We start from the raw sequence: 13,590 nt of genomic DNA, 5'->3' as shown, positions 1-13,590 counted from the left end.
CGCTTTATTTGCGCATTAAAAGCGCAAACCTGCATTGATAGTTTCTAAAATACAGAATTTTATACCTTTTTATTTATTTATTTTTTAATTTACACTAAAGCTTACACAGATTGCTCCAAAATCTCTAGCAAGACTTGAATCGTGTGTTATTTGTACAATAATACAGGGTTATTCATAATTCCCTCCGGGGTTTCGAAGCGTTATAGTAAAAAGAAGACGAATATGAAAAAAAGAAATATATGAAATTATTCCGTAACTGTTCGAGTTTTACTTACATACATTACAGGTGTTCTATGTGTGATCCTTTGGTCACACGGCATACACGAATGCGATAGTCCAGTTCGCGAATTGCCAAACCATACCATGGATTATAAACTTGGCGATTGCAGGTGGAATTGGCGATGGATTACGCGTAAATGTGGTGGAAGAACGAAATTACATTAACCTAAACAGTGTAATTCGATATTCTTTTTCTCCTCCTCGACAACCATGATGAATAAAAATAACTCATTAATTCTTTTTAGTAGAGAATTAAAAAAGAAAATAACCTTTTTATTGTTAGGATCACTTTACAAATGCACTGTATTTATATTTTATTAAACGCAATAATGTATATTTTATAAAAACGATCTAGTTCCTGCCCGGAGGGAATTATGAATAACCGTGTATGTAACTAAAGAAGGGGGGGGGGGAAAGACTACGGGACAGCTAGCGGTAGATCATAGTTATTATTATTGAGCAATTGGGGCATTTTGAGCAACGTCTAATCATTTCTGGGATGTTTTTTTTTAAAATTATTTTTATTTTAAAAAAAAAATCAGAATTGACCGCCTAGACTAGATCATTGATTTACCGGTTGAAGCCTTGTTTTCTGGTTTTTATTTCCCCCCCCTTAAGTTTAATGTTTAAGTAAACAAGTACACAAACTACTGAAGCCTTGAAGAAAAATTGTGCGCTGTATTAACAGAATTTTTTTTTTTAATAAACGAAAATAGTGATTGAAATTTTCAGTAAAGTGTGCGTACGAGCCATCAAAATCGCGGAAATATTTTTATCTTGATTATTAGATTATAATGGAGATTTTATTTAACAACGTTCTCTTTAATTTCTCGCTAAAGTAAAATATTTACCAGCCATTTTAAGTGAAAGGGAAAAAAAAATTATGCATGGTTTTATCTAAACTGCTGTTTGTAGAAAATGCAACACCATGAAAGAATCATCAGAATCAAATGAAATTCAATGCAGAAACGACTTGTACTGATACAAATAAATGATGAAATTTTCAAAACAAAAGAAACAAATTAAGCGTCCGAAATCAGTATTTGGTGCAGCCACCACGCGCTGCAATAAGTGCTGCTATACGACGTGGCATGGAGTCAAACAGATGTTGAATATCTGCTTGAGGAAGAGAATTCCATATCGCTTGTATGCGCAACCAAAGTTCGTCTTTGGAAACTGCAGGACGCGGATCACGAGTGAGACGCCGACCAACCATATCCCACACGTGCTCAATAGGCGACATATCCGGCGAATAAGCAGGCCAAGGAAGAAGTTGCATGCGTTGTGCTGAACAGAAGTCTCTAACAGTCCGCGCAACATGTGGGCGTGCATTATCCTGCTGAAAGATAGCTCCAGGGATGCCTTGAAGGAAAGGAACGACTTCGGGCTGTAGCACTTCACGGACGTATCTGTTGCTATTGAGATTACCCTCAATTCGTATCAAATTGGATCGTCCATGATACGAAATCGCACCCCAGACCATAACTCCGGGTGTTCGACCACTATGTCGTTCAATAATACACTCAGGAAGGCAGCGTTGACCGGCATAACGTCTAACACGAACACGGCCATCATGGGTCCACAAATTGAAGCGTGATTCATCTGAAAAGACAACTTGGTGCCAATCAGCTCGCCAGTCTCTGTGCTCAAGAGCCCACTGCCGACGCAGCCGTCGATGATCCGCCGTGAGGGGAATCCTGTATAATGGCACCCTTGCACGCAATCCACGGCGCAGCAGACGACGACGAATTGACGAAGCCGACAATTGTACACCTGTAGCAGTAGACCAATGTGCTGCCAGCTGCCTGGAGGAAGCTGTGCGATCATTCACCGCCATGCGGAGCAGGTGTCGATCATCGCGCTCTGACGTCACCTTCTGTCGTCCAGTGCCTGTTTTTCGAGTTGTTCGGTGCTCGTCGGTCCACTGCTTCCAAACTCGCATCACTGTGGAACTGTTCCGCTGCATACGAGCTGCTATTGCGCGATAGGAAAATCCTCCTTCTCGAAGGCCGATTATCCTCCCTCGTTCAAACTCCGTAAGTTGCTTGAATTTCTTATTCTTCCGTCGTGGAGGCATACTCAGGTCTCACTAAACGTTTGCCACTAACAAATAATCATAGACTATTTTCAACGTCCCGCTACAGCACTTTATTTATACGCTTTCAGCATCAATTCAGAGGGCGCTGCGCGCGCCACGCACGCGCGATGGCTCTGAAACTTTATTAATTTGCATAATATCCTATATCCATTATTAAAATAATATTTCATTTGATTCTGATGATTCCTTCATGGTGTTGCATTTTCTACAAACAGCAGTTTATGTAGAAAAAAAAAGTACACCTGTTAAATTTTTTTTAATTGGTTCTGGTAAACACGGTTGGTCCAGGTTGCACGAGGTAAAGAACAGCTAGATTTTCTTTTAATTGGTTTTATCAAAAAAAGCTTATTTGTCAAAAATTTTTGCTTTTTCTCGTAAGAATGTTTTGAGAATAACCTTTATAAATTATTTTCTAAAAAGCAAAATGTTAGCGATCATAAAGGTGTGTTTGAAATAGCTAGTATACTGCACGCCGGTCCCTAAACAGTTTATAATTTTATCAGAAATATAGGCAGAAATGGAATGTGAAGAAGACGAATGATGCAATGTCATGAATTAAATCATTGAGTGTTATAGTTAATGGCCTGATAAAAACACATTGTCTAAACTTTAAAAATTATTACTGGCTTAATTCGTACTGCATACATTATTCTTATTATTTTGTTTGTTCACGAACTAAACTCCTCTACTTTGACTCAAAGTGAAATATTGTAGCTCGAGGATATGGAGATCATGTCTCAGAAGTTGTGAATATATTAGTTTTAGAAATTGATCTTTATTTTACCTAGTTTCAAAAGTCTTTTAATTTATTTCTACCGTTTAGTTTGCTCTTTATATTTGCATGCTTGTAAGAGTTTAAACTCGCTTGTCGCAGCAAACAATCTTTTGCTACATGGTAGATAAAAGTGTTTACTATCATTGCTACAAATTAAGCCCATTATCAATATTAATGAAATTATGTTTGAAACGTAGTAGTTCTCTTTTATTATTTTTTATTATGCATAGTGTTTCGTGCGGCGTTACTACTCTACGTAAAATGAAAGTCTGTATGTTTGTATAGTGTATGTTGTCTGTACTAGTAACTCAAAAACGAGAGCACTGATTTGCATGGCGTTTTTTATCCCTTGTTATTTGCAAATAGTCATAGGGTATTTTTTTTTAAAACAATCGACTTTTTTTTAGCACAATATCAAAGAATCGAAAACCTATTGTTTAAATTCTTAAACTTCTTATAATTTTTTTGGAAGACTTTGCCGATTTTCGAGTTCTTTTCCAACACAATTTGCTATAGTTTTTTTAGATTATTTTATAATTCTTCATTCCTCTATGCTAAATTGTCCATATGCAATGCTAATGAAGCTTGTTTTTTATTATTTCAGTACACGTTGTTTTAGGAGAACATTTTTATAAAATGTTTATTTTTTAATAGTATAAAAGAATCTAACGAATTGAATGAAAAACTGAAGTAACTTTGAACTGAAATATTAACAGCCATCTTTTCTAGGAGTTAAATACTCAATATCATTCGTTTTTCTAAGACTCTATTAAGTTAAATTAATTAAAACTTATTTACTTTCGTTTTTAAATGTATTATTTGTTAATATCCATATTCAGTATCATTATTCATATTTACCACTTAACATTAATTTATGATGAAAATTTTATAATTTATTATCAAAAACACCTACAAGTTTCACAAGGCAATCAAACAAATATTGATGTTAAATAAATAATTCCAAAATGCTGAAGCGGTAAAATTTAACTCAGTTAATAAACTTTATTGGCTTCAAAAATATGCAGATGGAAAGGATAGTTAACATGTTTCAAACTCTCAAAAACAGGCGCCCATTCTCAAGACTTGGTAGACCTGAATACAAGGAAACAAAAAGTGATTTGAACTATAAAATATACAGTTACCTACGAAAAATAAAAAATAAAAGTGAGAAATCCGGAGTAGCCGAGAGTGAAACAAATATAAAGATGAAAAAACATAACAAGTGAAACCAATGTGTCCGAGAAGGGCAAATCAGGGGTAAAATGCATTTCCACTCTGTATGGAGAGGTGGTGAGGAACAGATGTCGTTAACAACAAAATTAACATTCATATGAATGAAATAAGATTGTAGAGCATCTAGATGAGCTGATGTGATTGGAGGGTGGAGGGAATAATTTTGGCATTGTCGAAATTGAATTTTCGCTCAAGATTCCAACAGTATGCAGCAATTGATAATTTATCGTATAGATAACAGACACATCTATCGTATTCCTTAAGTCTGATTTTTAAAATACAATGGTTTGTCCAATGTAGCCAATGTCGCATTGACAATGTATGTGGTAAATTCCCAGCGATTTACTAAATTCTAACCTTTATTTATTATTATTATTTTTTTTTTTTTTTGGCGACTTTCATTTCCAATCACCTTAGTTTCTTCTAATTAATGTCTGGTAGGGGCCTATTTTTGAGCGCTTTAATTTCTGTCAACGTATTTTTGAAGTTAAAGAAGTTTTTTAATCAAGTAATTATTGTGTTGGGCACCTCGTCCTTCTCAAAAGGGATACGTCGGATTAAGGTAGCGTTTTTATTTTTTTCTTCGATTTATTTTAAATTTTTTTTGTCTTCACTTTGGTGAAGGATTCTTAAATATATTGATGACGGAACACATGTATGAATCAATTTTTTTTTATCCAATTAGCGCATCTTTTAATCACTAGAACCGTCTCATTGTTTTTTTCCTTATTTCTTAAAGAAATACCTAGTGTAATTGCCAATTTTTTTATTCAATCATATAATTAGCTTTTTCTGTGATTTTTTTTTAACCTTCAAGACAATGAAGTAAACTATCCGTGTTGCAATTTTTTACCTTCCTAAGAATGTGTCTCTACAAGTTAAAATTCCGGTCTCGATTTTTTTCCTCATCCATCGATTCTTTTTATCTTGCAAAATATTCGATCCACTATTTTCCTGTCTGTGTATTTTTTTTTCTTTCTTCTGAAAAATACTTTTCTACCGAAAGGAATTTCACGCTATACTGATAGTTGCGTTTCTGAAAAATCGAAACGTTTTTGAATGAAATTGCTAGCCTGAGAGACGAAAATTCTCGTGTCCAGGAGAAAATTTTCTCAACAATTTCAAAATTTATTTTCGTTCTCGAATTCTTGGGATTTCTGAACATCTGTTGTAAAGAAGCAAGGATGAGGGTTAACATTTTTTCTTTATGGATGATTCTAAAAATAAGTTGTTGGGCTAAATAGTGTAAATAGTTAACTTTTCCATATAAAATGTATAAACGATTTTGAAACATTTTGTATTTTGTAATGCAGTTGTACTTATTTTTGATTCTTGTTTTTTACATAATAAATATATTTTATTTATGCAGCATCGTTTTATGTATTGCACCTATTTTTTTCTTCCATTTTTTCTTATATAATATATATATATTTCTTTTATTATATGTAGTTTTATTTAAGTTAACTTTTTTTTTCTTCCTATATTTTTATTTGATACATGTATTTCTTATATTATTATTGTCCCCAGCTTTCAAAATATATAATAGATATTTTTCTTACATAATATTTTTTATCTAATATAATGAATATACATGTAATAAATTTGCATGCAATGAATAATGCAGTGCTTTTTTTTGTTGTTGCAGCACACTTATAACGATTTCGAAATTTGACGGCACGCAATGAAAAAAATTAGATTAAAAGTTGTTTACTTACCTATTTTGCACTGTGTTAAATAGTTTGTGATAATAATTTTTAATGTGAAATAAAATAATCTGTACTACAAAAGCACGTTTATTAAGGGAATAATTATTTCTTTTGACTAATTTTTTATTAGTTAATTTTTTTTTGCCAGTTATTGATTGTTAGCTCTATTATTTTTTTTTTTTACTTTAACTGTTATTTTTTTGTGATTTCTTTTTAACTAGTTTTTTTGCTTATTATTAATTATTAGCTTATTTTTTTGTAAGTTTTCTTTTGTTGATTTGTTTTTTATATTTTACAACTTTATTGTCCTTTGTTAATTTGTTTATTAATTTCATAGCTTACTTTAATGATCAGCTTTTATTTCCGTTTGAAAGTTAATATTTAGCTTGCTCAATATTACCTTAATCAATAATTTTAATATTAGCTTAATCAATAATTTTAATAGTCATTAAATTTCCTACTTATTTCAACCTTTTTTAAAATTGTGTGTAACAAACAATTTAAGCACTTCCATCTTATTTTAACTTATTTTAAGATTGTCAGAGATAAGACAATCGCCGACAAAGATGTTCACACGGTTAAAGCGTGGAAAAATTATAAAAAGTATATTTCTTTAATTTAAACTTTACTCACAATAAAAAATAGCATTATAATTTTTATTGTATCATTTCTAATATTTGGCGGCACATTTTAAGAATTTGGCGGCACACAAAAGTGCCGCGGCACATTGGTTGAGAATCAGTTTTCTTATTTAATAAATATAATTCTTATTTCATGGTTTCATTTGATGCATTTAATGTAACTTTTCTTCCCTCTCCTTTTTTTTAGAAATGGCAAAAATATAATTTGCCCTACTTAGAAACGTGATTTTTCAAAATCTGTTTTAATGTGTATAAATTTTGAAAGAAAGTTATTCTGTATATATCCACATGCTCATACTTTTTATCATTTTTTTGTTATCGATTTAGTTATATTCCATATTTATATTCATTTATATATAATCATAGAAAACGTTTCTCTACAAATTTCGGCAATCTTAATTTTTTCAACTTCCTGAGAGTACTTTTTACCTACTGTCTATTTTGTTGTCTTGAATTTGATCACACGCGGTGGCGATAAATAACATTTTAACTTTTAACTGGTTTAAACTATAAAAAAAAATCTTTTATAGTTGAAAAGAGCTTTTATTGTTTAAACAGTCGTAATCCTTATCGAAATAATAAATCATTATCGAAAATTTATTTCTTGGGATGCAGTTAGATCTGATATTAAATGTTTTTTTCTAAGCCGATGAAAAAAAATTACCCAAGGTTAAATTAAAACAAGGACTGTGAGGTCTAAGTCGAGAAAAAATTTTGTCATTTAAAAATCATGAGAACAAAAGGAACTAAAATACTCGAATGGATATTGCGATAATTATTTTGATTGTAACTTATCGCAAAACTAATTTCAGTAAGTTTATGAATTATTTATTCTATGGACTGATTGGTTTTATGCGATTCAATGAAAAGTCGAACATTGTACTTTTTGGGCATAAAAACCTTTTGCAATTCCGGTACTACCACTTCTATTGATTGGGTTTTGCTTCTTTCGATTTAGCGTTAAAAAAAATACTTGCCTAGATAAAGATATTGGAGGCATAAATAAGTACGATATAAATATAAAATCGTACTTTTTATACGTAAAACCATTATAACTACTACACTATTTGTTCTCTTGTCTTAAACTTGGTATCATTTGATACAGCGTAAAAAAATGCATAGAAAATAATACCTCATTTGTCTCGATATCAATATCTCCCTTATAAGTTTCTCCCTTCTGTTTACCTAGGTGGTGCAGCTTTTTACCTCTTACAAAGAGGATGGTACTTATCAGTTTTCTAATTCTAGAACTTTCTTCTACCAAATAGAAATTGTTTGCCCTGTCTTTGTTTTGTCTAAATCTGTACTCTATTATCAATAGCTTTATTACATATTGTCTGAATTAGAAATTATATTTTTATGTATCAGTGTACATTGTTTGCCTCTAATCGTTATATTATATTTAGCTTCTTTCGTATATACATGCAAAAAATGTTTTTTTTTTTAAAAAAACTATGTAGTTTGCTAAGGAAGGTCTTAACTGTGACGTTTATCTGCAGAACTATTACTTAGTATTTGCAATATCCCCCTCCCGAAGTTCGCGTAGTTAATATTAATGTTAAAATGATAATTATCTATCTTTAACGCTCAATAACACCTGAACTGAAAAGTATGTAGTTTGTCTATAGTTAGAACTCCCCTGCCACCAAGTCTGAGACTGACTGCTCCTATTGGAGCAAGAATAGCGCATTTCAAAGAGGTAGCTTCTCTTCATTCTAGACAGAGCTAACACAATAGATCAAAGAAAAATATTCCCTTTTTCTCGCTGACCAGACCAAGCCAAAATCTTTCTAAACAATGACCCTACACCCCTACTTTATTTAAATGGTTATACCTCGTTAACATAGTCACCGCCACAGGTCCAGACGAATACCTCGGGGAATTCTTGCTTTAGACAAACTATAGCTAAGATGTTATAATGTTTTGGATATCTTCTCAACAGGTATGTATTTTTTTTAATATATCGTGAACTTTTTACGATATTAACACGTTAAAGAAAGTTTAACCACATGAAATTATTTTTATATATTAATAAAAAAAATGTAAATAAGCTTTCAAAATATGTTTGTTATCGGAAATTAAGCTCAGTTAGGTATATCCAACAAAATGTTTTCGATTTCAACTGTTTTTCATCAGGTGGTGTTCAGTTGTGTATCTACGTTGAAAACTTCATTTATTACCTAAATCTTTTCTTTGTGATGTGATTAAAATATTTATTTTTTCTTTTCTCATTTTAGTTAAACACTGAGTGGGCTCAGGTTGAATCTATAGAGCTACTCAATGACGGTTCTGGACTTGGGTTTGGTATTATCGGTGGCCGCAGTACCGGAGTGGTGGTTAAAACCATATTGCCTGGAGGTGTTGCGGACAGGGTATGTATTCGATTCTTTCGTATCCTCCCCTTAATTATTTTCAGAATTTTTATTTTATTTGCTGCCAGTTCTATTATAACCCGAATACAGACATTTTGATTTGCTTTTTCTGGATTTTTATTGTTGATTATTTTGTATTTTTTCAATTTGTTTTCTAATCAGCCTAGGTATAGTAATAGTCATCAAAGCAATGGCAACTTAAACATAAATAAAGCGCTGTCAACGAGATGATTAAAAAAACAGACTACATTTTTGAAACTGTTTTAGAGTTGACCGATTCAGGTCTTGCAGCGGTTTTCAAAAGGTGTTCCTTGGAACTCTAGGTTTTCGCGAAAGAGTAAAGGGTTCCGCTGTTTGAAACTTTCTTTTTAAATCAGTAATGATTTCTGGAACCTGTTATTATATTTATATCCCACTAATTATCCATAATTTATTTAATATTTTCGTTATTTTTATATTTTTTTTAAAAGTAAAATGCCGATAAAAAAACAGCAAAATTTGGAGAAAAAAAAAACANAAAAAAAAAAAAAAAAAAAAAAAAAAAAAAAAAAAAAAAAAAAAAAAAAAACAATAGATTGAATACATTATGAAAAGAATATTAATTTATAAAAAATTACATCTGTTTTTCGCATAAAACTTTCCAATTCAAAATAAAATAACCAAATTCGAAAATAACCTCTTCACGATTTAATTATAAAGAAATATTTCAAAAAAATATTTTATAATTACGAATTTCTATTTTACGAATTTCTAAGTCGTAATAAGATAAACAAAACATGAATTATACTGCCAGGGGCTAATAATTTTAGGTATACACACGCGGACCTCCGGTTTTAAAATAGTTCTAAATATTTCACAAGTTGAATTGCACCTAAAGTAGGAACAAGCATGCATGTTATATTATGTTCAATTAAAATACAATAATTAATAAATCAAATAATTATATAGAATTATTATTATAATTTTTTTTTTTAAAATTTGAAATTTTATCAAAGTGCAATTCAAAGCTGCATTTAATCGCAGTTTCAAAACTATTTTAATTATGCAAATCACACAAAACAAGTAATTATTGATAAGAATCTAACATTAATTATAAAAGAATTATCTAATCCTTGGTTGTAAAATTTTCAAAATTATGAGAAAAGAACACAAAATATTAAATGTATGTATGTACAGCATAAAACAATTAATTAAAATAGACATACAATATTACTAAATGGATATACAATTAAATGCTGGTAATACAATGCGGTTTTACTTGACTTCTACCCTGTCATAAATTTCGCCATACATATGAAGGTACACATACACGGACTTGCATGTTCTTGACTCTATTACATTTAAATATTAAGTAAATATAAATTTAAAAGCTTCATACAAACCACAAAGCTACTAAGTCAAAAGAACGAACAGAGTAACTAAATTATATAATATTTAAAATTACTTAGGTTTTCGAGCGATTTTGCGTCATTTTTCGAAAATCACTTCCCTTATGTGCAATTCTACCCAAATAACTTACATGTTCTGCATTCCAGAAAGCTTAAAGGTTCATGAATGTTTCAGTGAGGGTAAAACTATAAATTTTCTTACGGCGTGTTTTCAGAAGCTAAGAAGCGATGCCCCCCCCCCACATATGGTTTGAGGTAATAAAGGCAAGGTGCGTAGAGTTTTTAAAAAGTGCTTAAAGGTGCTTATTTTTGATTTTTGTTTTTTATGTTAATGTTGCTTTTTTTATTCGGGGTTGTGAAAAGTGCTTAATTTTCTATCTTATTAAAGATATTTTTTTTTCTTTGTCTTGTCAATTGTTTTTCGAAATTACAAAAAAATGCAAATTTTTCTGCAATATTTATCTGAAACTATTTATTTTATCATGATTAAGTAAATTTTATATTTATAAATTAAGACCTTTAAATGATAGAAATTTTTTTTTATTTCTGCATAGATCCTAATTATGATTTTTTTTTTGTTTTTTTGGAAAATGATTAAAAATGTTTTTTGAGTGCTTCAAAAGTACTTAAAAGGTGCTTATTTTTTGTTGAAAAATCTAGCTGTGCACCCTGGAAGAGGCTAAATATGATTCTCTGTTAACCATTCTTAACGTTTATAAAGTTTCTCTCTCTCTTAACTTTTGCATAAATTAAAAATGAATTTGGAACTAGACTAGAATCCTTACCTGTGAATTCATACCTAACTGTGATAAAACCTAAGTTCGAATTTTATTTAATTAACCACGGAAAAAACTCCATTCTTCATGTTAGATATTTTCTAAATAAGTAGTGGTCTTTCAACATATTATTCAGAGCTTCTAGTAAACTTAAGTACATCTAGTACAGATCTAGTACATATTCAGAGCATCTAATGAACTTAATTTATAATGTTGGAGCAGTGGTATGCACAACATTGGAGATGTCCGACGCAAACTTCTCGATAACATACATGATCCTTAACAAAAGTATAGTTAAATTTAAAAAAAAAAAAGAAAAAAACAAAGCAATAACTTTGCACTGAAAATAAAATAAATATTTACAAAAATATAAATCTATATTTTGAATTCGTTTTTTATATAAATGTTAGTGGATATTATTCCATGGTAAAAAAAGTGCATCAAACAAAATATTTTCAATATTTCAATTTGTTTGAAAGTGATATTTTATTCTTCATAGACTATTTTGCATTATTCAAATATACACCTATTAAAGAAATTAATTTCCACTCATAAAAAAAAGTAGCAGATTTCAAATTTAAAGTTTTAGTATGCTTAGTCGACAATTGGGTATCTCCTTTCAATGGATGCCGATACCTTCGTCTTTCAAGGTCCTCTAAATGAAGCTGGAACTTCTGGGAATTCATAGCCAACAAAATTGGAAACCTTCGGTGTCTGGAACCCATAATTTTGTCAAGGTTTTTTTTTTTCTAAATTTTTTAAACCCTGACTTAAAAATTTGAAAAATGAAAAAATTCCATGCTCAAAATATGGAAATTTGCTTTCGTGTAAATAGCTTCTTAAATAAAAATAGTATTTTAGTTTGGGCTAAGACAAACGCTGTATGGCAGTATTTTTGAACAACAGGAATATATCTATGTGAGGGCTTTCTTTTCTTATAATGTTCTTGAAAACGAACGTTATAACATGCACTTTGAATTAATACTGATAATTTTTACAGTTGAATCTGGATCAAAATGAAAAATTCTCTGCCAGTTTACTTATGAGTAAAAAATAACAAATGTTTTAAAAACGAAACTTTTAAATCTACCATCTTTATTTTTAAACTTGAAAATTCACAGTATAGATGGCAGCACGATGCGTTTACTTAAAATGCTATTTAGAATCAAGTTTTATTTGTCTCTTTCAATTTTCGATAATATCAGATCATTATAGTACTTCATGTTAAGGAAAAAAAAACTGACCGTAGTAATTTAACAATTTTAAAAATGTGTTCTTCTCTCTTCCTCTTTTTTTTTCCAAACTATTTTCCCTATTTTTTCCCTTCTAAATTAATGAATCATAAAATTTTTTTTAGCCTTTAAATAAACTTTTTAAGAAGACTAAATAGTTTGTATATTAATAGTTCGTCGTAAGTGATTAAATGTGCATTTATTTTCTTAAAATTTTAGAAATAAAAAAGGAAATATTATAAATGTTACATAAATCGTTTATCCCCTATAAACAAAATTTCGATTAATATTTCATACTACTAAATGAATGTTACTAAGATTTTTTTCCCCTTCTTTTTTTCAAACTGGCTTATTTTTTTTATATATATATATAAAAAGAAATATAATATGTGGTAAAAAATTTAATGATGTTATGATAAATAATGTAAAATGAACCTACTTGGCTCCGATGTTTTCTAGTTATGTATGCAAAAATAATCAAATTAAATATTTACATAGTTATAGCTAATACCATTACAATAGTTGTTAAAGTAGTTTAAAATAAATTTAGAAGATAATTTCAGATACTGTTAGCATTTAAACGGTTTGTTATAGAATTGTTATGATACTCAAGTTTGTTAAAATAGATTTCTGATTCCTCTATAATGTTTTGTTTTGGATCTTTTCTAATTACAGTACATTAAAATAATCAGCAGTTTTTGGGTTATTTAAGTTGGGGCTAATGAATGCAGTTAGAAATATTACAAAAGATTTTCTAATCTTAGAATTATTATTTTTATTTTATTTTTTTATTGTAGATTGAATATTATAGTCGAAATAGAGTTTTTCTTTTTAAATAAGTTTGTACAAAAGAAATAGAGGGAGGATTTTTATTTGGGTGCTGCTATCCTGAAAACTATCTAACTGCAATCCTAAAAAAAATTTTAAATTTAAAACTCCAACCTAATGATGAAGAAAAAGCTATAGACATCAGTTTGATGAAAGTAAAACATAAAAATAAATTAATAAATAAAGATGCAATAAAGTTTTTCTATGTATTTACATTTAATAGTTTTAAGTTCCTCTGAATTATTAGAATCTACACACCATA

The 13,590-nt window shown here is 29.9% G+C and overlaps 1 protein-coding gene across 8 annotated transcripts in view; it reads left to right on the top strand.

Moving 5' to 3' along the window:
- The window catches only part of LOC107448785 (multiple PDZ domain protein), a 646,665-nt gene that overhangs the window by 180,451 nt on the left and 452,624 nt on the right, over positions 1 to 13,590 (top strand). For all 8 annotated transcript variants that reach the window (XM_071183400.1, XM_071183401.1, XM_071183402.1 and 5 more), the window contains one exon: positions 8,970 to 9,104. In XM_071183400.1, coding sequence (XP_071039501.1) covers positions 8,970 to 9,104 — 135 coding nt within the window. The remainder of the gene's footprint in view (positions 1 to 8,969; positions 9,105 to 13,590) is intronic.

This window comes from Parasteatoda tepidariorum, chromosome 7, assembly GCF_043381705.1.
Source record: "Parasteatoda tepidariorum isolate YZ-2023 chromosome 7, CAS_Ptep_4.0, whole genome shotgun sequence".
Classification (NCBI taxonomy): Eukaryota; Metazoa; Arthropoda; class Arachnida; order Araneae; family Theridiidae; genus Parasteatoda; species Parasteatoda tepidariorum.
Note: the sequence above shows the minus strand (reverse complement) of the source record. Positions and strands in the feature narration are given on the sequence as shown.